Source organism: Salmo salar, chromosome 18, assembly GCF_965601325.2.
Source record: "Salmo salar chromosome 18, fSalSal1, whole genome shotgun sequence".
Classification (NCBI taxonomy): domain Eukaryota; kingdom Metazoa; phylum Chordata; class Actinopteri; order Salmoniformes; family Salmonidae; genus Salmo; species Salmo salar.
In genome coordinates, this window is record NC_138308.1 from 5105461 (window position 1) to 5129649 (window position 24189).

Sequence of the window (24189 nt, forward strand, 5' to 3'; positions counted from 1 at the left end):
CAGCGAAGGAGGATCAACGGCGACCCTGAAGCTCACGACCCCGACGGAAGCCCGAGTGGCAGCCCCCAAAATGTTTTTGGGGGGGCACACGGGTTGGTCGGCGAAGCCGAGGGGCGAGTCTGAGAGCAAAGAGGAATATTGGGAGAGACTGAGCGAGGAGTATTGTGGAATAGTTGAGGGGAGTGATGAGGTAGAGTGGATGGTTTGGTGTCTGGAGCAAGACAGTCGCCGTGAGGAGCGTGGGACCAGTCAGACACCATGTTTTGCGGAGATACGCAATGTGTCTCCAGTGCGCATCCACAGCCCGGTGCGTTCTGTGCCAGCTCCTCTTACTTGCTGTGCGAAAGTGAGCATCCAGCCAGGACGGGTTGTGCCGGCTCAGTGCTCCTGGTCTCCAGTACGCCTCCTCGGTCCAGAATATCCTGCAACGGCTCTACGCACTGTGTCGCCAGTGCGCCTTCACAGCCCAGTGCGTCCTGTGCCAGCGCCCCGCACTTGCCGGGCTAAAGTGAGCATCCAGCCAGGACAGGTTGTGCCAGCTCTACGCTCCAGACCTCCAGTGCGCCTCCACGGCCCAGTATATCCTGTGCCAGCTCCGCGCACCCGGTCTCCAGTGCATTTCCCCAGCCCGGTACGACCTGTGCCTACTCCACGCACCCGGTCTCCAGTGCGTCTCTGCAGCCTGGTACGCCCTGTGCCGGCTCCACGCACCAGGCCTCCAGTGCGCCTCCGCAGTCCGGAGCCTCCTGTGAGGGTTCCCAGTCCGAAGCCTCCAGTGATGATCCATGGCACGAAGCCTCCAGTGATGATCCATGGCACAAAGCCTCCAGTGATGATCCATGGCCCGAAGCCTCCAGTGATGATCCATGGCCCGAAGCCTCCAGTGATGATCCATGGCCCGAAGTCTCCAGTGATGATCCATGGCCCGAAGCCTCCAGTGATGATCCATGGCCCAGAGCCTCCAGTGATGATCCATGGCCCAGAGCCTCCAGTGATGATCCATGGCACGAAGCCTCCAGTGATGATCCATGGCCCGAAGCCTCCAGTGATGATCCATGGCCAGGAGCCTCCAGTGTTGATCCATGGCCCTGAGCCTCCTGTGATGATCCATGGCCCTGAGCCTCCAGCGACGGTCTGCAGTCCAGAGCCTCCAGCGACGGTCTGCAGTCCAGAGCCTCCAGAGACAGTCGGCGGTCCAGAGCCTCCAGCGACGGTTCCCAGTCTGGAGCCTCCAGCGGGGGTTCCCAGTCCGGAGCCTTCTGCGGCAATCTATGGTCCGAAGTCCACGGCGACGATCTACGGTCCGGTTCCTCCAGCGACGACCCACGGTCCGGTTCCTCCGGCGACGATCCACGGTCCGGAGCTTCCGGCGACGATCCACGGTCTGGTTCCTCCGGCGATGATCCACGGTCCGGAGCTTCCGGCGACGATCCCCGCACCAGAGTCGCCACCGAAGATAGCGGATCCGCGAGCGGAGCGGGGTCTACATCCCACACCGGAGCCGCCACCGAGACAAGATGGCCATCCGGACCCTCCCCTATATAGTCAGGTTTTGCGGCCGGAGTCCGCACCTATGGGGGGGTACTGTCACACCCTGACCTTAGAGATCCCTTTTATTCTCTATTTGGTTAGGTCAGGGTGTGACTAGTGTGGGCAATCTGTTTTCTATTTCTTTGTTGGCCGGGTATGGTTCCCAATCAGAGGCAGCTGTTTATCGTTGTCTCTGATTGGGGATCATACTTAGGCAGCATTTTTCCCACCTTAGTTTGTGGTATCTTGATTTTGTATAGCTGCTGCATAGCCTGCAGAACTTTACGTTTGTTTTTTGTATTTTGTTGTTTTGTCAGCGTTCATTTTAAAATAAAAGTAAAATGTTCGCCTACCACGCTGCACCTTGGTCCAATCTTTACGACGAGCGTAACATCGTGGTTCTGAATGGACAACACCAAGATCACGCAATGATGTAAAAGAAGTTGAACCAACTTGTGGTGCTGAAGGATAGCTGAATGATAGTTCTGCCATTAGGCCACTTTAGGCCACTGCCATTAGGCAGGAAAAAGCCTAATAAGCATAAGTCTACGTGGTATAGCTATTTGTAGGCTATAGCCTAATGTAAATACAAATAAATATAGCACTGTATGCGAGGAGAGCTTGAGTTGCTAGTAGGCATTTCATTGCATTGTTTTAGCTTACACTATATATAATAAATAAACGTTGATATGATTAGCTTGAACACATGGTTACAATATACCTTATTATAGAATATGGATTTAAAAATCTGAGGTGAACTATCAATTCATAGAATTTATTAGCATTGATTAAATCATCGAATCAAATTGACCAAGTAGTGAAAATAAATCATTACTACGCAGAATTGAAGGAAATTCATTTAAAAACAGCAATAAAATCAAGCTTTTGGTGTGGTGTATTAATGCATCTCAATAAACTAGAACCTAAATGCATTATTACCTCCAACTTGGATATATTCATATTTCAAAATTTCCCACCTTGAGTCTCAACCAATAGCCATTACACGCTAAACATCCTAAACAGGGCTACAGCAACTTCCAGAGAGGGTCAGGCTCCTTGGGCTTTGCGGTGGCCACTCTGGTTGTGGGTGTCCTCGTCAGAACGGTGTCACTGTAACCAAGTGGTCAAATATCATTCTGAGTTCAACTGCACAAGAGAGGGTCCATGGAGTTTTATGAACATGTGGTAATTAAATATAATTAATATCCCCAAATTAATTTTCCTGAAATAGTTTTACCAGCTCTGTTCATTCTCAAATTGAAAAATATGAGGGTGTGCCGCTCATCCGTGCTCCGGCAGCACTACACCGATGGTCACTACAAAGATACAGGCATTCTTCGTTTTTTATTTGTATTTTCACCCCTTTTTTCTCCCCAATTTCATGGTATCCAATTGGTAGTAGTTACAGTCTTGTCTCATCGCTGCAACTCCCCTAACCTGAACGACGCTGGGCAAATTGTGTGCCGCCCCATGGGCCTCCCGGTTGCGGCCGGCTGCGACAGAGCCTGGACTCGAACCCAGAATCTCTAGTGGCACAGCTAGCACTGCGATGCAGTGCCTTAGACCACTGCGCCACTCGGGAGGCCTCAAGCATTCTTCTTAAGAAGCAGTGCGGCTTGGTTGGGTTGTGTTTCGGAGGACGCATGGCTCTCGACCTTCGCCTCTGTTGCCAGAGAGGAAGGAAACAGACCGCTTCGGGATTTCACCATGAGGCCAATGGTCGGACTTTAAAAAAGTTACAGAGTTTAATGGCTGTGATTGGAGAAAACTGAGGATGGATCAACAACATTGTAGTTAACCCACAATACTAACCTAATTGACAGAGTGAAAAGAAGGAAGCCTGTACAGAATACAAATATTACAAAACATGCATCCTGTTTGCAAAAAGGCAAAAAATGTGGCAAAGCAATAATTTTTTTGTTCTGAATACAAAGAGTTATGTTTGGGGAAAATGCAATACAACACATTACTGAGTCCCCCTCTCCATATGTTCAAGTATAGTGGTGGCTGAATCATGTTATGGGTATGCTTGTAATCATTAAGGACTGTGAAGGTTTTCAGGATAAAACAGAAACGGAATGGAGCTAAGCACAGGCAAAATCCTAGAGGAAAACCTGGTTCAGTCTGATTTCCACCATACAATGGGAGATTAATTCACCTTTCAGCAGGACAATAACCTAAAACACAAGACCAAATCTACACTGGAGTTGCTTACCAAGAAGACAGTGAATGTTCCTGAGTGGCCGAATTACAGTTTTGACTTCTATGGCAAGACCTGAAAATGGTTGTCTAGCAAGGATCAACAACCAATTTAACTGAGCTTGAAGAACTTTGAAAAGTAAAAATGGGCAAATGTTGCACAATCCAGGTGTGGAAAGCCTTACCCAGAAAGACTCACAGCTGTAATCGCTGCCAAAGGTGCTTCAACAAAGGGGTGTGAATAATTATGTAAACTAGATATTTCTGTATTTAATATTTTCAATACATTTGTAAATATTTCTAAAAACATGTTTTCACTCTGTCATTATGGGGTATTGTGTGTAGATGGTAAGCATTTTGGCTGTAACACAACAAAACGTGGGTATGAATACTTTCTGAAAAGGCACAGTAGCCATGTTATTTTTAATCGTTTGTGTTATTCATTACTCACTGTATAATTATTCCTTGAGACATTATATAAATTATATATATAATGTAAATTAAAAAAATAAAAAAACATTTATCTTCAACTCTGCATTGTTGGAAAAGGACCCGTAAGTAAGCATTTCACTGTTAGTCTACAACTGTTGTTTACGAAGCATGTGACAAATAAAACATTTAATTGATTGATTTGATTCTATCAGTGTATCGGTGTTACTTGTTGTGTTTTATGTTTTTGTGTGGATCCCAGGAAGTATAGCTGCTGCTTCGACACTGCCATATATCCTCCATTCAATCAGGTGTGTGTGTTTACGTCTGCATGTGTGTGTATCTGCGTGTGTGTGTGTGTATGTTAGTGTAGTACCTGCTATGAGGAGGGAGGCCTCCAGCGTGACGTCGGGGCCCCGGGGCCCTCTACCCACACACCTGTAGGAGCCAATGTTTCTGGGCTTCACCTGGGTGATTAGCAGGGTGCCGTTGGTGTACAGGATCACTCTATGGAGAGAGGAGAGGAGGGGACACAGGTACTCAGATGAACATCAATAACGCCATTCACTTGCTGATACTCTCAACCAAACCAGAGTACGAATGCAGAAACTGAAGAAGGTACTTACATTAAAGGAAAATTTCACCCCAAAATTGGCCCAAAATGCATCATACAGGGATGATTTCCGTATTTTCAAAATTACATGTCTTAAAAACTTGAGTGCTGACAAGCTAAACATTTTGGGACTATGTCAACAATGTACTAATGAAACAAATACCAAAAGATAGTTTTTGGGTGGAGTTTTCCTTTAATAGAATAGGTTTAGCTATGCAAAGACATATTTCGAATAGGTGATTTTACAGTATGCACTCAGGGTAATACCCTTTTCACACTACCATGCCGACCTGAACAATACTGTGTTGGCTTTGCTGGCTTGGATATTTTCTTTTCAAATGGTCCTTTCCAGCAGGGTTCCAGCTGTGGTCGATTCGTAACCAGGCCAACTCAGAACAGCTTGACTCGGCTCAGTGTGAAAAGGGTATGTGTCTATTCTATCGGGCCCAGTGTACGCCATGCCCCTTTTCTGGCCACTGGTAGGGAAAGAGGAGTATCAGTGTGTGTGATGGAGAAGATAAAGACTCTTAACTGTCTGACTTTTTGTCAGCTCAAAGTCTGACAGCTAAGGAGCTTCACATCCAATAACAACACAGAGAGCAAGACAGACTGGCACACCATTATTAACTATTATTCCCTCATAGCAATATGATACTAGGTTTCACTGGCTAGCTACTAGACGGACTGCCACTTAAAGCTACAGCCTAAGATTGGTATATCTGTTTTTAAACTTTTAAATGAATGATATATAGCCATTGATTCTTGAATATTAGTTTTTTTAATACCAGAATGTAGCTTTAAAAGAAGTGAAATGTGCAGTGAGAGAGAAATGCTATCGCCAAGGCTAGTGCCATGTAATACACATAGATGTCATTTTTAGGTCCCACATACTACATGTATGTCGTATGACTTGCATATAAATGATTTGTGAAGCATTTATGTTGTGCTTATGCATGCTTTATGAATTACCTATATTAAGCCTTTATATTATATACGTTTTTGTTCGTGTAGAGTACATTTCAGTATTACTTTATTGATATAAACTTGGGAAAATGATACAAAAGTAGGGACTATTTTCAACACTGTTTGTAACCTAAAAAATGTCATCACCCAGCTCCCAATCGACCTGTCTGCATGACTGCCTTGTGGCTTCTCTGGGGAACAGTGATATTTCTTCATTAAATTCAGGCTTTATTCACTGGTAAGTGGGAAATGAGCTTTGGGATATGAGCTTTATTTTGAGCACAGATATGGGGGTGAACGTTCGGGGGGGGGGGGGGGTGCTGTAGTTCCAAAGAAACATCTTAAATAACAGGCGAGCATAATGAGACACAGACATTACAGGTTATCTCTGATAGGGATGTGCACGGCAATCCACCATTCATTCTGATCTTAACTCCAACCCGAAAGGACTCTGACATTGTTTACGCTGCTCGTTCCGTGGGAAAGCGAATGCTCCTACCACTGTCTCTCCCAAGCATCTTTTACCGGTGTTTGGCTTACTGCCCCGCATACTGCTTGTATCTACAGCACTAACTTGTGAGGTGGTAATTTCCCGCTCATTTAGTAAAGTGCAGCCAGGATCCATACAGTGAGCAAGTTCTCCGCCTTCTCTCTGTTTATCGTACTGGTGCATGTGTGATCAAGTGTGTGCTGATTGTGTGTGTTTGCCATTTCACTGGCGGAGCTTGTTTTCGGGAGGCGGGTGTAGGTTGTGTTTGTGAACTCATTTTTAGCTCACAACAAGCTTGTAGCATGGCTAATACTAGACAGAAAAACACTGCAAAGCTCAATGCGGAAGAGGAATATGTACTGTATCAAGCACTACACTCCACCACTCGATCAACAAAACTAGTTCTATAAAGATCTAATAGATCTGCAGGAAAATAACTAAATCTGTCGTGCTTACTTCTCTCCAATTTTGTGCACACATTTGTTTACATCCCTGTTAGTGAGCATTTCTCCTTTGCCAAGATAATCCATCCACCTGACAGGTGCGGCATATCAAGAACCTGATTAAACAGCATGATCATTACACAGGTGCACCTTGTGCTGGGAACAATTAAAGGTCACTCTAAAATGTGCAGTTTTGTCACACAACATAATGCCACAGATGTTTCAAGTTTTGAGGGAGTGTGCAATTGGCATGCTGACTGCAGGAATGTCCACCAGAGCTGTTGCCAGATAATGAAATGTTTCTATCTCTACCATTAGCCGTCTCCAACGTCGTTTTAGATCATTTGGTAGTACGTCCAACCGGCCTCACAACCGTAGACCACATGTAAACACGCCAGCCCAGGACCTCCACATCCGGCTTCTTCACCTGCGGGATCGTCTGAGACCAGCCGTCCGGACAGCTGATGAAACTGAGGAGTATTTCTGTCTGTAATAGCTAGATACAGCTGGCTTGCTCTTCCTCCATCTGCTCACTCCTTAGCTCGCTCCCATCTCACACATACCACCCTCCTTCGCATAGAGTGCCTGCCTCTCTCCCTCACGCAGCAGTACCAGTCAAAAGTTTGGACACACTGACTCTTCTTCTTTATTTTTACTATTTTCTACATTGTAGAATAATAGTGAAGACATCTTTAACTATGAAATAACACACATGGAATCATGTAGTAAACCCAAAAAGTGTTAAACAAATCAAAATATATTTTATATTTGAGATTCTTCAAAGTAGCCACCCTTTGCCTTGATGACAGGTTTGCACACTCTTGGCATTCTCTCAACCAGCTTCACCTGGAATGCTCTTGAAGGAGTTCCCACATATGTGACCGACCACCTTGATTCTGTGTTTTTTACATTGGATAAAAGCAGAGACACAGAACTACAAAGTGGAAAATTATTCACTGCATTTGAGGAACAATGGGAAAGTCATCCTGCTTTGAAAGTTGATAAACTTGTAACTTCACTTTTGAGAAAATGGCCTTTGAATGTTTTGGTACACACTGGAAAGCTCTTCTTTGTCTTCTTTGCCGGATAACCGACAGAAAAATAATGATAATATTTAAATAGTGAAATTATTTAAAACCCCCATCCCTACTCTCTGATAACACACCATGTCTACACAGACAGACACACACACACACACTTTTCAGCAGCTTTGAACAAACCCTTCTATTTTGGTAGCTTTTATTTTGGTATACCAATGATCTCACCCATGAGGCTAAAATCTTATTTTTTTCTCAACTCTAAACAACCTTGAAAATCCAGTGAGATTTCAGGTTCTCCTGGTTTCAAGCATCTGAATCAAATTAACATCAAATATTATTCACATATATCCCCTTCAGCTGTGTCTACCATCCAGGTACAAGGCCAGCAGTCAAAACCCCTACAAGAAAGAAGTGCTCCCCAGATATTACACCAGAAGAGATCAATAAACCCAGATACCCACAAACACACACACAAACCCCTTAGGCTGCTCTAAGACACCGCAGCCTGAGATCCCTGTTCACTTCATTGGAGACAGCAAGAGATGTGTGTACAGTACACAGCTGAACATATAATCTGTGTGTGTGTGTGCGCGCGCACACGTGCGCCAAGGTTATTATAGTAAACGAAAACGAATCATTAAAAATAGAAATTTGCTGGGCCTCCCGAGTGGCGCAGTGGTCTAAGGCACTGCATCGCAGTGCTCGCGGCATTACTACAGATCCAGGTTCAATCCCGGGCTGTGCCACAGCTGATCGTGACTAGGAGACCTATGAGACGGTGCACAATTGGCCCAGCTTCGTCCGGGTTAGGGGAGGATTTGTCCCATGGCGCTCTTGCGACTCCTGTTGCCGGCCAAGCGCATGTACGCTGACTTCGATCGCCAGTTGAACAGTGTTTCCTCCGACACATTGGTGTGGCTGGCTTCTGTGTTAAGCGAGCAGTGTCAAGAAGCAGTGTGGCTTGGCAGGGTTGCAGCGATGGGACAAGACTGTAACTACCAATTTGATATCGAAAAAGGGGTAAAAAGTAACACTTTTTTTTTGCAAACTCAAATAAAATAATTTACAAACACGTTTGAAAAACTGCAACTATACCAAGAGACAACTATACCAACAGACCATTCTGCCACCTCTGGTCTCTTGGCCCTCCCACCCCTTCGGGAGGGCAGCTCCCATTCAGACCACTCAAAGCTCTTGTCCTGGCACCCCAATGGTGGAACCAGCTTCCTCCTGAAACTAGGACAGCAGAGTCCCTGCCCATCTTCTGAAAACATCTGAAACCACACCTCTTCAAATAGTACTTTAAATAATCTCACAGCACCCCCTCCTCACCCCTCTCCCCCCACCCCAAACATTTTTTTTTGTGAACTAACACTCGCACTTAACTTTTTTTCCCTCTTACTAGCTCTGACTGCTGATAGCTACTTCACTGAGGAAAAATGTACTTACTATGACTGAAATATGTGGTTGTCCCACCTAGCTATCTTAAGATGAATGCACTAACTATAAGTCACTCTGGATAAGAGCGTCTGATAAATTATGAAAATGTAAACGTATACTGCAACTATTATCTTTGACTCCAAAACAAACTGAAATAAAATAAAAACCATCCTGAATTATGTTCAGATTTAGTGCAAATATTGAATGTGGTTTTCAAACTTTTTTTTCTAATGGGGTTTTCAAGCATCTTAATCTGGCGGGTCACATTGAAATTTACTTTATAATTCAAAAGGTAGACTCAAAATCAAATCAGAACCACAGATATTGGGCGTGTTTGAATGGTATGGCTAAATCAACCAACTGTAGAAGAAAGTCAAGGAGTGAAATCGGGGGAGGTGCATCTAAGACAGCGGAAAGTCGGGACACCAATGTGGTTTTCCAACAGCAAGGCCAAGATTAACATGTCAGTGTTGTCATTGTTTATAAAAGGTTTTCATTATAATGCCGAAATAAACATGTATCACACCCTCATTTCACACATTCACAAACTGAAATCATAATATAATATTATGTGTACATTGTACAATCAATAAGTGAGAGACTCAAATATCACATTTATTTGTGTATATCCACTGTACAGAAATAAATTGTGGTAAATTGGTTCCTGTTTTAGTCATGTCTTGGGTCACATTTGCGTGGGTCAAACAAAAAAACCCTAATGATTGGTTGACAATAGATCCTCCCGCAATGCAGGTGATGGCTGCAAGATGAAGTTGGTGAAGAGCAACTGCAGAAACTTGCAGTCATGACCTTTTTTTCACATGATTTTTGTAAAGTTCATAAAGTCGACAAAGGGCGCAAGTCCCAGGCCCCAAGGTTCCGGTCTAGAAGCACGCTTTCCACTGTACCCAGATGGCACTTTATGTATTGCAGTTTAAGTCTGGGACAGTAAGACAATTCCCATAGATGGCCCCATAGAGAAGTAAAATTACAAAATTCCAAATAAGACACTTTAGTCATCACCTTTGTACACAAAACCTACATTTAATTATTCAAGTAATTGTCTTAGAGGCTGATTTTTTTCCCATCACTCACAGTGGAAGATAATACATTTTTTATATTCATCCACTGTCTGTCATGTTTCTGGACGCTGTCTCAAGTTCATTTATAAGCTCAGTGAGCAAGTAGGAAAATGTTTATCCCAGAATGCAACACACTTTGAAAGGCGGTGACCAACAATGGATGGTCACCGACTTGGCAAAAGTGATCCACTCGAACGTGCCCATTGAGATGAACATGATACAAGACCTTGCTCTCTCACAGTAACACAAGATTATCTGCGCATGTGCACTTCAAGCTGCTACAACGTGGTGGCTACCGGACCAAAGCAGTGGAGAAGTTTAGCCTTCTGAACTCCTCCTGTTTACTTCATGTATGTACATCATCTCGCTGAGTCTACCGTGAAACCTAACGTAAACTATGACCTGACCCATCACCTTATGAATTACTCCCCCACAGAGGCAAGTGCCAAAAACACAAAAACTATACAACACATAAATGGTAGGGATGTGCGTCTTTCCCTTTCAAGACCATTCAATACATATCTAGATACATGGGCTCCGATTCGATACAGGACCGATACAGTTCGTTTTAGTTTGAAACCAATCAGTCAGATTCGGTATGATTAGAGAACGAATCAATGCTATTCAGTTTGATTCTATTATAAATACAAATCTGCTGCTGCTGGAGCTCTTGAGCTGGGCCTCTCTGGATATGTCTGAGCTGACTTCTGTGTGTGTATATGTGTGTTAGGGATGTGACAAATGGACAATTATTCATAACGTTTAAACAGACATCCCCCCATTAAAATAATAATAAAAAATCATAACATTTCATGTAAATTCACCAGTGGTGTAAAGTACTTAAGTAAAAAATACTTGAAAGTGCTACTTAAGTAGTTTTTTGTACTTTAGCATTTATATTTGACAACTTTTACTTTACTAATTGTCTAATTCACACGCTTATCAAGAGAACATCCCTGGTCATCCCCACTGCTTCTTATCTGGCGGACTCACTAAACACATGCTTCATTTGTAAATTATGTCTGAGTGTTAGAGCATTCCCCTGGCTATCCGTAAATAAAAAAACAAGAAAATGATGCTGTCTGGTTTGCTTTATATAAGGAGTTATTGATATTTATACTTTTACGTTTGATACTTAAGTATATTTTAGCAATTACATTTACTTTTGATACTTAAGTATATTTAAAACCAAATACTTATTTACTTTTACTCAAGTAGTATTTTACTGGGTGACATTCACTTTTACTTGAGTAATTTTCTATTAAGATATTGTCATAACTCTCCTGTCTCTCTCGAAGAGGGGGAGAGCGGGAAGTCGGCTGTTTTATGGCGGTCGTAAAATACGCTGCCTCTATGCTCTGTAGTGTTCGAGTTTGGAATGTAAACTGTGGAACAAAGAGAGACACTTGGACAATCAAAAGTTTGAATAGTTAAGCAATATTTATATGTTTGAGAATGTGGGAATGGTCCAGGGGTATTTAAAGAACAATCCTGTCAAAGTTGTTTCATTTGGTGACCTCATGAAAGAGAGGAGACCCACATTACTGTATCTCTGGTTGTGTACACCTTCCAATTATGGGGTTTACATCTGATGGTTGTGTAAAATATATGATTATATATTAAACTATTTGTGAAAATATAAAATGTGATGTTAGCCTTCTAAATGAGAGCCTGGATTTTCATATAAAGTTTACTAGTCAGTGGTCACACCCCCGTGAGCACTGACATCACATTAGGTGTCATAGAACCGCCCCTTCTTCCACAGAGTACAAAACCCACTTCCAACAAAATGTACATTAAGTCAGAGAACGCCGGTATGGAGTCCCCACTTTGGAATGGCTACAATTCTATGCGCCATCAGAACAGAAAATATGGAGCTGACGCTACTTGTCGAAATGGTTAAGAACTACAACTGTATAGACCCAGGAGACCAGACAGCGTGTAGTGTTGGCTACCCGGCTGGAAATTGTTCAACTCTGAGACTATCAATCACTACAGAATAAGAGCAAACCCTAGACATAGAATTACTAGTCTGCAGCTGGAAATTACAGAAATCTAGTACGAGAATACCGACAACCACGGAAGCATCTATTCTATGCATCGACCATCTGTACGCCTGACGTATCCATTACAACAGACACTATCCAGAGCAACAGAGAAAGCAACAACTACGAAAGACATTGTGACTTCTGGGGAAGTTAACCAGAGACTCTCTGATGACGGACGGACCGGCGATTCGAACAGAGAAGACAACGACAACATACGTGCGTAAATATATATATTGCAATTATTTTCGAATGAGCGGCCTTTCGTGTGCAAAGGATTAGCATTTCAATTACTATAATTATCAACTGTGTGTAGTGAATTCATTTTGTCATATCCCGCTTTTTATCTGTCCCCACCCCTTCCATTGTCACACCTTCCATTGTCTACCAAGCCGTCATACTGGTTTAGCCCACTAGGGACTATCAATGCATTGTGTTAGTAACCAATAACTATATTGTTTGTTTATGTATTTCTGTGATTTGTTTAGTTAGTCAGTAAATAAATAATTAGGCCAATTTGTATATCGCTGACTCATTTTGGAGCCTAGGGTTCGGGCAGATATCCAAGGGTTTGCGACGTTCAGTAATGAGATCTGATGAGGTAATAATGATACATTAATAGAAGACTAATCAAATCAAATCTTATTTGTCACATACACATGGTTAGCAGATGTTAATGCGAGTGTAGCGAAATGCTTGTGCTTCTAGTTCCGACCATGCAGTAATATCTAACAAGGAATCTAACAATTTCACAACAACTACCTTATACACACAAGTGTAAAGGAATGAATAAGAATATGTACATAAAAATATATATGCATGAGCGATGGCCGAACGGCATAGGCAAGATGCAGTAGATGGTATAGAGTACAGTATATACATATGAGATGAGTAGTGTAGGGTATGTAAACATTATATAAAGTGGCATAGTTTAAAGTGACTAGTGATACATTTATTACATCCCATTGTTAATTATTAAAGTGGCTAGAGATTGAGTCAGTATGTTGGTAGCAGCCACTAATCGATAAGATATGAAAATATCTGAAGAGTTGATTTGGGAAATAGAGACTCTATAAACATTTTCCCGTGGTGCCCCGACTTCCTAGTTAATTAAAGCTGACATGATTAGTTTAACACGTAATAATAATCACACATAGAGAATTAATTTGATAAAATAACAGTCTTCACATTTAATGATAGTCACAGACCGACATTATCTTTACTTTTACTCAAGTATGAAAATTGGGTACTTTTTCCCACCGCTGGAATTCACAATGAAGATGGTCTACATCGCGCTTCCCACGCGGAGAGAGAAAATTGTATCATTTAAGCTGCTGCTCTTGCTTTTCACGATAGTGGTGCATGTAGCTTGTTGTTGTTGTCGTTCAATCAAGAGTCATCAAAGGCTACAATCATAGAGCTAGAGCCATGTGGCAAGTTATTAGGAGACATCTAACACTACTGTTAAAAATGTTGGGGTCACGTAGAAACATCCGTGTTTTTTTTTAATGAAAACATACATGAAATGAGTTGCAAAATGAATAGGAAATATAGTAAAGATGTTGACAAGGTTATAAATGATGATTTTTAATTGAAATAATAATTGTGTCCTTCAAACAGCTTTTGTCAAAGAATCCTCTGTAATGGTCTGGGTGTAGCTGGTGCAGAGGAGTCAGGCGCAGGACAGCAGAGATGAGTAATAAAAGTAACTTTACTCAAAATCATCAAATACATGTAGATATACCAAGCCCACACAAACGGACCGAAATACATAAAACAATCACGCACAAAAACCATAGGGAAAACAGAGGGTTAAATAAAGAACATGTAATTGGGGAATTGAAACCAGGTGTGTAAAACAAAGACAAAACACATGGAAAATGAAAAGGGGACCGGCGATGGCTAGAAGGCCGGCGACGTCGACCGCCGCCCGAACAAGGAGAGGGACCGACTTCGGCGGAAGTCGTGACATCCTCCATTTGCAGCAATTACAGCCTCGCAGACCTTCGGCATTCTAGTTGTCAATTTGTTGAGGAAATCTGAAGAGATTTCACACCATGCTTCCTGAAGCACCTCCCACAAATTGGATTGGCTTTATGGGCACTTCTTACGTACCATACAGTCAAGCTGCTCCCACAACAGCTTAATAGGGTTGAGATCCGGTGACTGTGCTGGCCACTCCATTATAGACAGAACACCAGCTGACTGCTTCTTCCCTAAATAGTTATTGCATAGTTTGGAGCTGTGCTTTGGGTCATTGTCCTGTTTTAGGAGGAAATTAGCTCCAATTAAGCTCCGTCCACAGGGCTTTTTTTTTTATTTCACCTTTATTTAACCAGGTAGGCCTGTTGAGAACTAGTTCTCATTTACAACTGCGACCTGGCCAAGATAAAGCAAAGCAGTGCGACAAAAACAACACAGAGTTACACATAAACAAATGTACAGTCAATAACACAATAGAAAAATCTATGTTCAGTGTGCGCAAATGTAGAAGAGTCGGGAGGTAAGGCAATAAATAGGCCATAGAGGCGAGATAATTCCAATTTAGGAGGGACTGGTGCACTTCACAAAATAGATGGCGTCACGAGGGAGGAAAATTATGTGGATATTTTGAAGAAAAATCTCAAGACATCAGTGAGGAAGTTATAGCATACTTCCAAAGTTGTGGCAAAATGGCTTAAGGACAACAAAGTCAAGGTATTGGAGTGGCCATCACAAAGCCCTGACCTCAATCCTACAGAAAATTTGTGGGCAGACTTGAAAAAGCGTGTGCAGCAAGGAGGCCTACAAACCTGACTCAGTTACACCAGCTCTGTCAGGAGGAATGGGCCAAAATTAACCCAACTTATTGTGGGAAGCTTGTGGAAGGCTACCCGAAACGTTTGACCCAAGTTAAACAATTTAAAGGCAATGCTACCAAATAAAATAAAGTGGTGATCCTAACTGACCTAAGACAGGGCATTTTTACTAGGATTAAATGTCAGGAATTGTGAAAAACTGAGTTGAAATGTATTTGGCTAAGGTGTATGTAAACTTCCGACTTCAACTGTATGTGCTTTTATACAATAGGTAGGCTAATGCATACGAAGCAGAAAAACGACCGTTTCCAATACTGCCCTACCAAGCAAAAAGGCAGTAACTGCTCATTTGGTCGAAAATGAGTTAATGTAATTTTTTCTACATTAAATACATGCTTAATCATGTGGACAAGTATCCTGCCTCTATTGTATTGTGTTCTGGCCGAAAATGTGGGTTATGTTAGCAGTTGCATAAAGTTACTGTAAAATCAAGGTAAATAAAAGCCTTTTTTTTCAGTTCCACGCTATGAGCAGTTACTGCCTTTTTGCTTGGTAGGGCAGAATAATCTGCAGGACAAGAAAAATATGTTCATCCCAAATATGTCTGTCTGACCGCCCGCTCCCAACCGCAGCATGAAAAATGCTGACCACACTGCAGTGATCTCTGTCGGGACCCGCAGCCCTCTACCTGGGGTTGTTCGGCATGCAAAATTACGTGTAGATCAATGACTGTCAACACAGTTACATGCAGTTCGACACTCAAGGAGAGGGCCCATCAGTTGTCAAAAAATAAGAGGTATTTTCGAAAGATAAAAAATACAATTATGAGCCCCCAAAAAATGTGAACCAGCTACTCGTAACATTTAAATCGATTTTCTGACCAATGCATGCTATATTTGGATCGTTTTGGTGTCCGCAGACTGATGTACTTGTATCTTAAACATTTGAATCAAGGACCAATGTTTTTTTTTAACATCCCTAATAAATGGCTCCTAGCTTCCATCGCATAGGCTACTTTCTGTCCCTAACCCTAACCCTAAAACTGAAACTAAATAATATCAAAACAAATTTTTATAAACATAACTAAATAAAAACCAGTAAAGTGGATCTGAAAACTAACTGAAACTAAACAGAATTTCAATTAAAAATCTTAAAATGAATAGAAATAAAAAAACGAATATAAAACACTATAATATTAAAGTTATTCCCCACTTCACAGTCTCACTTCTGAGTCGACATCAGCAGGGTCGCCTAGCCCCATTCTGACAATCTCATTACAAAACAATGCCTGTTGATGTCCTACTCCATCTCATCCGTTCAACGCACACAATCTGTTCCTTTAATCAGTTTGCTATAGAAAGAACCAATGACTTAATCACCCATGTAACAGGCTGCTTTCGGTGCCTATTATGCACTTCATTTGTGCTAGGCTACATTGCCTGAAGGTATACTCAGGTTGTGTCCCAAAAGGCACCCTATTCCCTATTTATTGCACTAATTTTGACCAGGGACTATAAGGCTATGGTCCATTGAAGTACTCTGTATAGGGAATAAGGTGCCATTTGGGACAGCGTCACAGAGAGGTGAATGGTAGATGTAAAATTAATTGGCGAAAATCCATCACTTACAGGTTGACATAAAACCTTCTGTCAGGCTGTTTGTATCCACAAGGCATCAGGTTTACTAGCTTGGCTGATGTGACTCACCTGTTACACAGTGAGGGAGAGTTGTGACACACTGGTCTAAACAGAAATGTGTTTGTTGGTGCAATATTCGTGCAAAAATTGTCTTGAGCTTTGATTGGTTCTCTCAAATGTGAATTTTTCCTGGGGCGATTTGAAAATCCAACAGTCGTTTTGAAAGGGGGCAGTGCTCTGGGGCTGTCCATGTGGGTGTTTAAGTGAGAAAGTCACAGAGGAGAACCAATCATTAAAAAAGCACGGCATCGTGCCGACAATATCAAAACAGCCTTTCCGTTTGGTGTCAGCCAGACTACAGGTTTGCCACCAGTGATGAGGAACCTTTGAAAGCTCCTTCAAATCCCGACAACCTGCCCACTCGACCCAATCCCCTTCTCCAGACCATCTCTGGAGACCTTCTCCCATTCTTCACTTCCCTCATCAACTCATCCCTGACTACTGGCTGTGCTCCCCTCCTCAAGAAACCAACACTCTATCCCTCTGATGTAAAAAACGACAGACTAGAAACCCTTTTTTCTTTTCTTTCCAAAACACTTGAGCATGCGGTCTCTGACCAACTCTCTCGTTATCTCTCTCAGCACAATTTTCTTGAGTCTAACCAGTCAGGCTTCAAGGCGGCTCACTCAACTGAGACCACTCTCCACTGTGTCACAGAGGCTCTCTGCTCTGCCAAAGCTGACTCTGTCCTCTGTTCTCATCCTCCTAGATCTATCCTCTGCCTTCGACACCGTGAACCATCAGATCCTCCTCTCCACCCTCTCAGGGTTGGGCGGATCAGGCTCTGCACACTCCTGGATTGCATCCTACCTGGCAGATCGCTCCTACCAGGTGGCATAGAGAGAATCTGTGTCTGCACCCTGTGCGCTCACTACTGGTGTACCCCAGGATTCAGTTCTAGGCCCTCTCCTCTTTTCTCTTTACACCAAGACACTCTGTTCTGTCATATCCTCACATGGTTTCTTCTATCATTGCTATGGAGATGACACTCAACTACTCTTCTCCTTCCCCATGCTGACACCCAGGTGGCGACACGCATCGCTGTGTGCCTGCCAGACATCTCCGCTTAGATGTCGGCCCCCCACCTCAAGCTCAACAAAACTAAGCTGCTCTTCCTCCCGAGAAAGGCCTGCCCACTCCAAGACCTCTGCATCAAGGTTGACAACTCCACGGTGTCCCCCTCACAGAGTGCAAAGAACCTTGGCATGACCCTGGACAACACTCTGTCATTCTCTGCAAATATCAAAGCAGTGACCCGCTCCTGTAGGTTCATGCTCTACAACATCTTGGCCATCCCACCCTTATGGGAGGGAGGCTTCTGCTCAGCCCAGTCAAAGCTCTTCTCTGTCCTGGCACACCAATGGTGGAACAAGCTTCGCAATAAAGTCAGGACAATGGAGTCCCTGCCCATCTTTCGAAAATGTCTGAAACCCTACCTCTTTGAAGAGTATGTTAAATAACTCTCACAGCGCCCCCTGGTCAAAAGTAGTACATAGAAGCAATAGGGTGCCATTTGGGACGCAGACACTGTAAAATTGCATTACACTGCACAGTTCCAGAAATAACATTCCTTAGCATGCAACATTACCCTTCCAATTCATTAAGGCCTGAGCTGTGATAACAAACAAAGAGCTATAGACGCCAACACAGGGGTTCCACCTCACTGGGCCTCAAAGAACTCCAGTTACACATACGCCACACAGACAGACAGAGGAGGACAGATAGCCTTGGACAATGGGCTATTTGAAGAGGAGGTGGAGGAAGATCGAGGTTGTGGAGGAGGGGAGGGGGAGAGGTGGAAGAAGAGATGGAGGAAGAGGTAGAGGAGAGGGAGGGGGAATGGAGGGAGAAGGCGTAAACAAGGTGAAAAGGAGGGTAGAGGACGGGTGTCTACCGGGACTTGTTGGTGAGAAGTTCAGTGTCATAGTACCACTCCACAGTGGGCTCTGGGACAGCGGTGAACTGACAATGGAAGACAGCCTCCTCATTCTTCAGGACAACCTGGTCCCTTGGGGTCACTACTGGCCGGGGGAAACTCTTATCTGAGAGAAAGAGACAGAGAGAGAGACACATCACTACATCTGTGGGCATCAGTCCATAAAAACACAACACATGCACGGGCGTGCCGCACAGATGCACACGCATCACAGACACATGCAAAACACCCACACTCACACATGCAAAACACCCACACACACACACACACTCACATACACACATTTCCTACCAGGTTTTACTCAACGTTGCTAACAGCAATGCGAGGTAGGCAGGGGGCCTTCAGGAGGTTCAGAATGTCAACACCTCTCGGCCCCAGGGAGACGTAATGAGGTCAGTAAGCACATTCCATAACTAGGCTCACGGCAAAACCATGACAGGGCATCCCCCCCTCCTACATCCCCAGAACCAAACAGGCCATTCTCCCCTATCTTCTCTCCCCTATACCAATAGGTCCTTTGATAAATTAAATTCATCTTGTAATTGTTAGAAAGATTCCAGAATGTCTTCTTTGATTAGTTGATGGACATACTGTAATTAAAGACAGGCTCAGATTCTAAACCCTGTTTTTACCATCAGGCCCTACTGGTCTTACGTCAGTTAGCACAACATTCGTTTAGGGACTGCGGATCGTGTAGCAAGACAACGGAGCCTAACAGGGCATCCTCTCTCCTCTCCTCCACCACCAGAACCTGTCTGCCAGTCAAACACACCCACTCTCCAGGCCCTGTTTTGGGCTGCAGCTGGCTTGGCGTGCCCAATGAGGTGTCAGAGTCACAGGGTTTACCTCTAAATACCTAGCCACAGCTTAGGTCAGAAAGTGCAGACTGTAGCGCTTTAAATATGATTTTGGACATTTGAATTTGTGTCTAATCCCCCTAATCCAGGTCTATGGATAAGGCTCTTCAGATTTCACAGCCATAAAGAGATGTGGGTGCCAGAAACCCCATTAGGGTGTTCTAAACAGAGCAAAGCTGAATGCTAACTGAGCAGAGCAGCACACACCTGGGCAGACCTTGATTAAAATACTATTTGAAATGTTTGCTTAAGCCTGCCTTAAGAGTGCCAGGTGGACGGGGTATGGGCTTTTGGGAATTTTATATTGGTTACATTGCAACAAGCAAGCTCAATCAAGCATTGGAAATGATTTCAAACATTATTTGAACCCAGGTTTGAACTTGTGCCACCCACAATGTGAGCAGGCCATACTGTACTTAGGGACCTGTCCAAAGCTGTCTGTCAACTATTCACTTATACTGAAGGACTATGCGAGTGCACTGTGCAGCGGGTGGAAACTCAACAATTATCCTTTTATTTATTTATATCTTCTCTCCATCCAAGTGCTAATCCGGTGTGTGTGCGGTGTGGTGTGTCTATGCGTGCATGCGTGTGTGTGTGTAAGCAGCACAGGTGGCTAATTGGAGTGGAGATCAGGTTCCTCCAATAGATGTGCTCCTGACTGAGTACTCTATTTTGTGTGGTGATGTACTCAGGGGCACATTTCCACACACACATACTGTGTAATGAGCAAAAATGTACACAGAAACCAGGACAAAAATACAGGGACTCATACTGTGAAATTGTGCTTATTGAAATACAACAGAATCACCAAAAATGGAAAAAAAACTGTTAAATGGAATTTCGGGGAATAAACTGAGGAAGGTAATGTGTATATGTACAGCACCTTTACAATAAGTGGATTTGTGTGATTTATAGTGCGTGTGAGAGAGTGGCTGTGGCTACTTACATAACTTACACAACGGTAGGCCCTGTAGTAATCACATTACAGGCTCTCTCTTCACACTAATGGTCCACAGCTACACATTCACTGCAGAACAAATCTCATAGTGCCGCCAGGCCTCTAACAGGCCTATCAGGTGACAAAACACACCATGACAGGTGTGAAAATATTTATGAAAAGTGGAAAATATGCTAACACACCATAACATTTCTTTTGTTTTATTAACGTCACACTGTTGCCTGGCTCAACAGAGCAGCAGCCACACAGTGTGTGTGTGTGTGTGTGTGTGTGTGTGTGTGTGTGTGTGTGTGTGTGTGTGTGTGTGTGTGTGTGTGTGTGTGTGTGTGTGTGTGTGTGTATGTGTGGTTCTTTTAAAGACCATGCTGCAAAGGCAGGAACGAGAAAATGCAACTCAGTAATGGGGCCAAATTGCCAGGGGGACCAAAGTGTGTGCGATGTCAACAAAGAGAACAGGATTATGAAGCAGAATTTACTGAGAAGCGGAGCCCACACACACATATACTAAAACACACACACAGAATAAACGTGCACAGACAAAAAAGATGCATGCACACACACACATTCAACTCCCCCACCCACACATACCTATGATGTTGAGGGTGAAGTTGGCGTTGCTGCACACATGGCCGGCTGCATTCTTGGCACAGCAGTAGTACAGGCCGTTGTCGTCGGGGCTGGCACTCTTGAAGGTGAGGGTGCGCTCTTTGTTGTTGATTTGATGGGTCTTCTCTGTCAACCTCATCCCATCCCGAAACCACTGGCACGTAGGTCTGAGGGAGAAGGAGAATAGAGGAGGCAGTTCAGTGGAAAGTAAAATTCCGTATTTCATATTACAATACACATACTGTAATATACAGTTGAAGACGGAAGTTTACATACACCGTAGCCAAATACATTTAAACTCAGTTTTTCACAATTCCTGACATTTAGTCCTAGTAGAAATGCCCTGTCTAAGGTCAGTTAGGATCACCACTTTATTTTAAGAATGTGAAATGTCAGAATAATAGTAGAGAATTATTTATTCCAGCTTTTATTTCTTTCATCACATTCCCAGTGGGTCAGACATTTACATACACTCAATTAGTATTTGGTAGCATTGCCTTTAAATTGTTTAACTTGGGTCAAACGTTTCGGGTAGCCTTCCACAAGCTTCCCACAATAAGTTGGGTGAATTTTGGACCATTCCTCCTGACAGAGCTGGTGTAACTGAGTCAGGTTTGTAGGCCTCCTTGCTCGCACACACTTTTTCAGTTCTGCCCACAAATGTTCTGTAGGATTGAGGTCAGGGCTTTGTGATGGCCACTCCAATACCTTGACTTTGCTGTCCTTAAGCCATTTTGCCACAACTTTGGAAGTATGCTTGGGGTCATTGTCCATTTGGAAGACCCATTTGCGACCAAGCCTTAACTTCCTGATTGATGCCTTGAGATGTTGCTTCAATATATCCACATAATTTTCCTCCCTCATGATGCCATCTATTTGTGAAGTGCACCAGTTCCTGCTGCAGCAAAGCACTCCCACAACATGATGCTGCCACCCCCGTGCTTCACGATTGGGATGCTGTTCTATGGCTTGCAAGCATCCCCCTTTGTCCTCCAAACATAACGATGGTCATTATGGGCAAACATTTCTATTTTTGTTTCATCAGACCATAGGACATTTCTCCAAAAAGTACAATCTTTGTCCCCATGTGCAGTTGCAAACCGTAGTCTGGCTTTTTTATGGCGGTTTTGGAGCAGTGGCTTCTTCCTTGTGAGCGGCCTTTCAGGTTATGTCAATATAGGACTCATTTTACTGTGGATATAGATACTTCTGTACCTGTTTCCTCCAGCATATTCACAGGGTCCTTTGCTGTTGTTCTGGGATTGATTTGCACATTTCGCACCAAAGTACATTCATCTCTAAGAGACAGAACGCATCTCCTTCCTGACCGGTATGACAGCCGCGTGGTCCCATGGTGTTTATACTTGCGTGCTATTGTTTGTACAGATGAACGTGGTACCTTCAGGCATCTGGAAATCGCTCCCAAGGATGAACCAGACTTGTTTACAATTTCTTGGTCTTGGCTGATTTCTTTTGATTTTCCCATCATGTCAAGCAAAGAGGCACTGACTTTGAAGGTAGGCCTTGAAATACATCCACAGGTACACCTCCAATTGACTCAAATTATGTCAATTAGCTTATCAGAAGCTTCTAAAGCCATAACATCATTTTCGGGAAATTTCCAAGCTGTTTAAAGGCACAGTCAACTTAGTGTATGTAAACTTCTGACCCACTGGAATTTTGATACAGTGAATTATAAGTGAAATAATCTGTATGTAAACAATTGTTGGAAAATGACTTGTGTCATGCACAAAGTAGATGTCCTAACTGACTTGCCAAAACTATAGTCTGTTAACAAGAAATTTGTGGAGTGGTTGAAAAATGAGTTTAATGACTCCAACCTAAGTGTATGTAAACTTCCGACTTCAACTGTAAATACTGTATCAAAGCAAGTACTGTGTAATGGCACATAGTATAAATACTGTAAAATGTACTGCATCATACTGTAAAAAAGTTCATGATAGCATAATCAGAATGAATGAATGCATTACAGTTAGTGAGGGGAGGGGTTTGTATTTCACAGTATTTTACTGTAATTACAAGGGATTGGTGTAAACAGGTTGGCTGCTTGGTAAAGTGTTTACAGATTATAGAATATTAGTGCATTTTTTGTGTTTTACATCACTTTCACTTCTAGAGGCCCTAAACGGGTTTCAAACTGGCAGCGACTACAGAGGAAAACGGACCAAAAGGACATGGCAAAATGCTCAATCATTTAAGGTTTAAAACTTGCTGCCACTCCAACCTGTCCCCTATACATTTCAAAATGATAAAGCACTATAACCACATAGGAGTTAAATTGGTACAGCATTCTTACTCACAGCTGCAACAAATATAGCCTCTTACAAGGCACACCTCAAAATATATTGAGACAGAAACAACAATACCATGAACTCACTAGTGGTCAAAAGGTTTTTGGCGATCTAAAGATACGGTACGCTACTGTATTCTGTGGGTGGAATTACAGTACCATTCGAAATACAGCAATTATTTCACCGCCCACAACAATTTCCCACAATGCACCATCATTTACAGTATGCTGCAGTTAAACATTTCAGAGAATTTTATTGTTGACAATTCCCCAAATGGCAGTATAAATTAGTTTTCCATTATCCGTTTTCCATTAAAGAGAGTGAGGAGGGTATGAGACGGTCTTTTACAATAAAATATTTACATAAACATTTTACAATAAAATGTCATTTTTTCTACAATGTAAGTTTTGGATCTGCAATTCCCTGCATCACAAGTGGGAAAAGCATGGTTATGTGCGTGTTAGCCCTTTACTTCTAAAGAGGAGTGAGGAGGGTATGAGAAAGGTCACGAGGGAGTCTTTTCAGTATGGGGACCAGAGCAGATTGTCAGAACAGTTGTTGCATGTACGGTGCATTCGGAAAGTATTCAGACCCCTTTACTTTTTCCACATTTTGTTATCTTACAGCCTTATTCTAAAATGTATTAAATAGTTTTTCCCCCTCATCAATCTACACACAATACCCCATAATGACAAAGCAAAAACAGGTTTTAAGAAATGTTAGCAAATGTATTAAAAATAAAAAACTT

At 42.9% G+C, this 24189-nt stretch overlaps 1 protein-coding gene across 1 annotated transcript in view; it reads right to left on the reverse strand.

Annotated features, from left to right (window-relative positions):
- ptk7b (protein tyrosine kinase 7b) overlaps positions 1 to 24189 on the reverse strand; it is a 214491-nt gene that overhangs the window by 39841 nt on the left and 150461 nt on the right. The window contains exons 4-6 of the mRNA XM_045700655.2: positions 21112 to 21296; positions 18664 to 18811; positions 4535 to 4665 (exon numbers count right to left, since the gene is read on the reverse strand). Of these exons, the coding sequence (XP_045556611.1) occupies positions 4535 to 4665; positions 18664 to 18811; positions 21112 to 21296 (464 nt within the window). The remainder of the gene's footprint in view (positions 1 to 4534; positions 4666 to 18663; positions 18812 to 21111; positions 21297 to 24189) is intronic.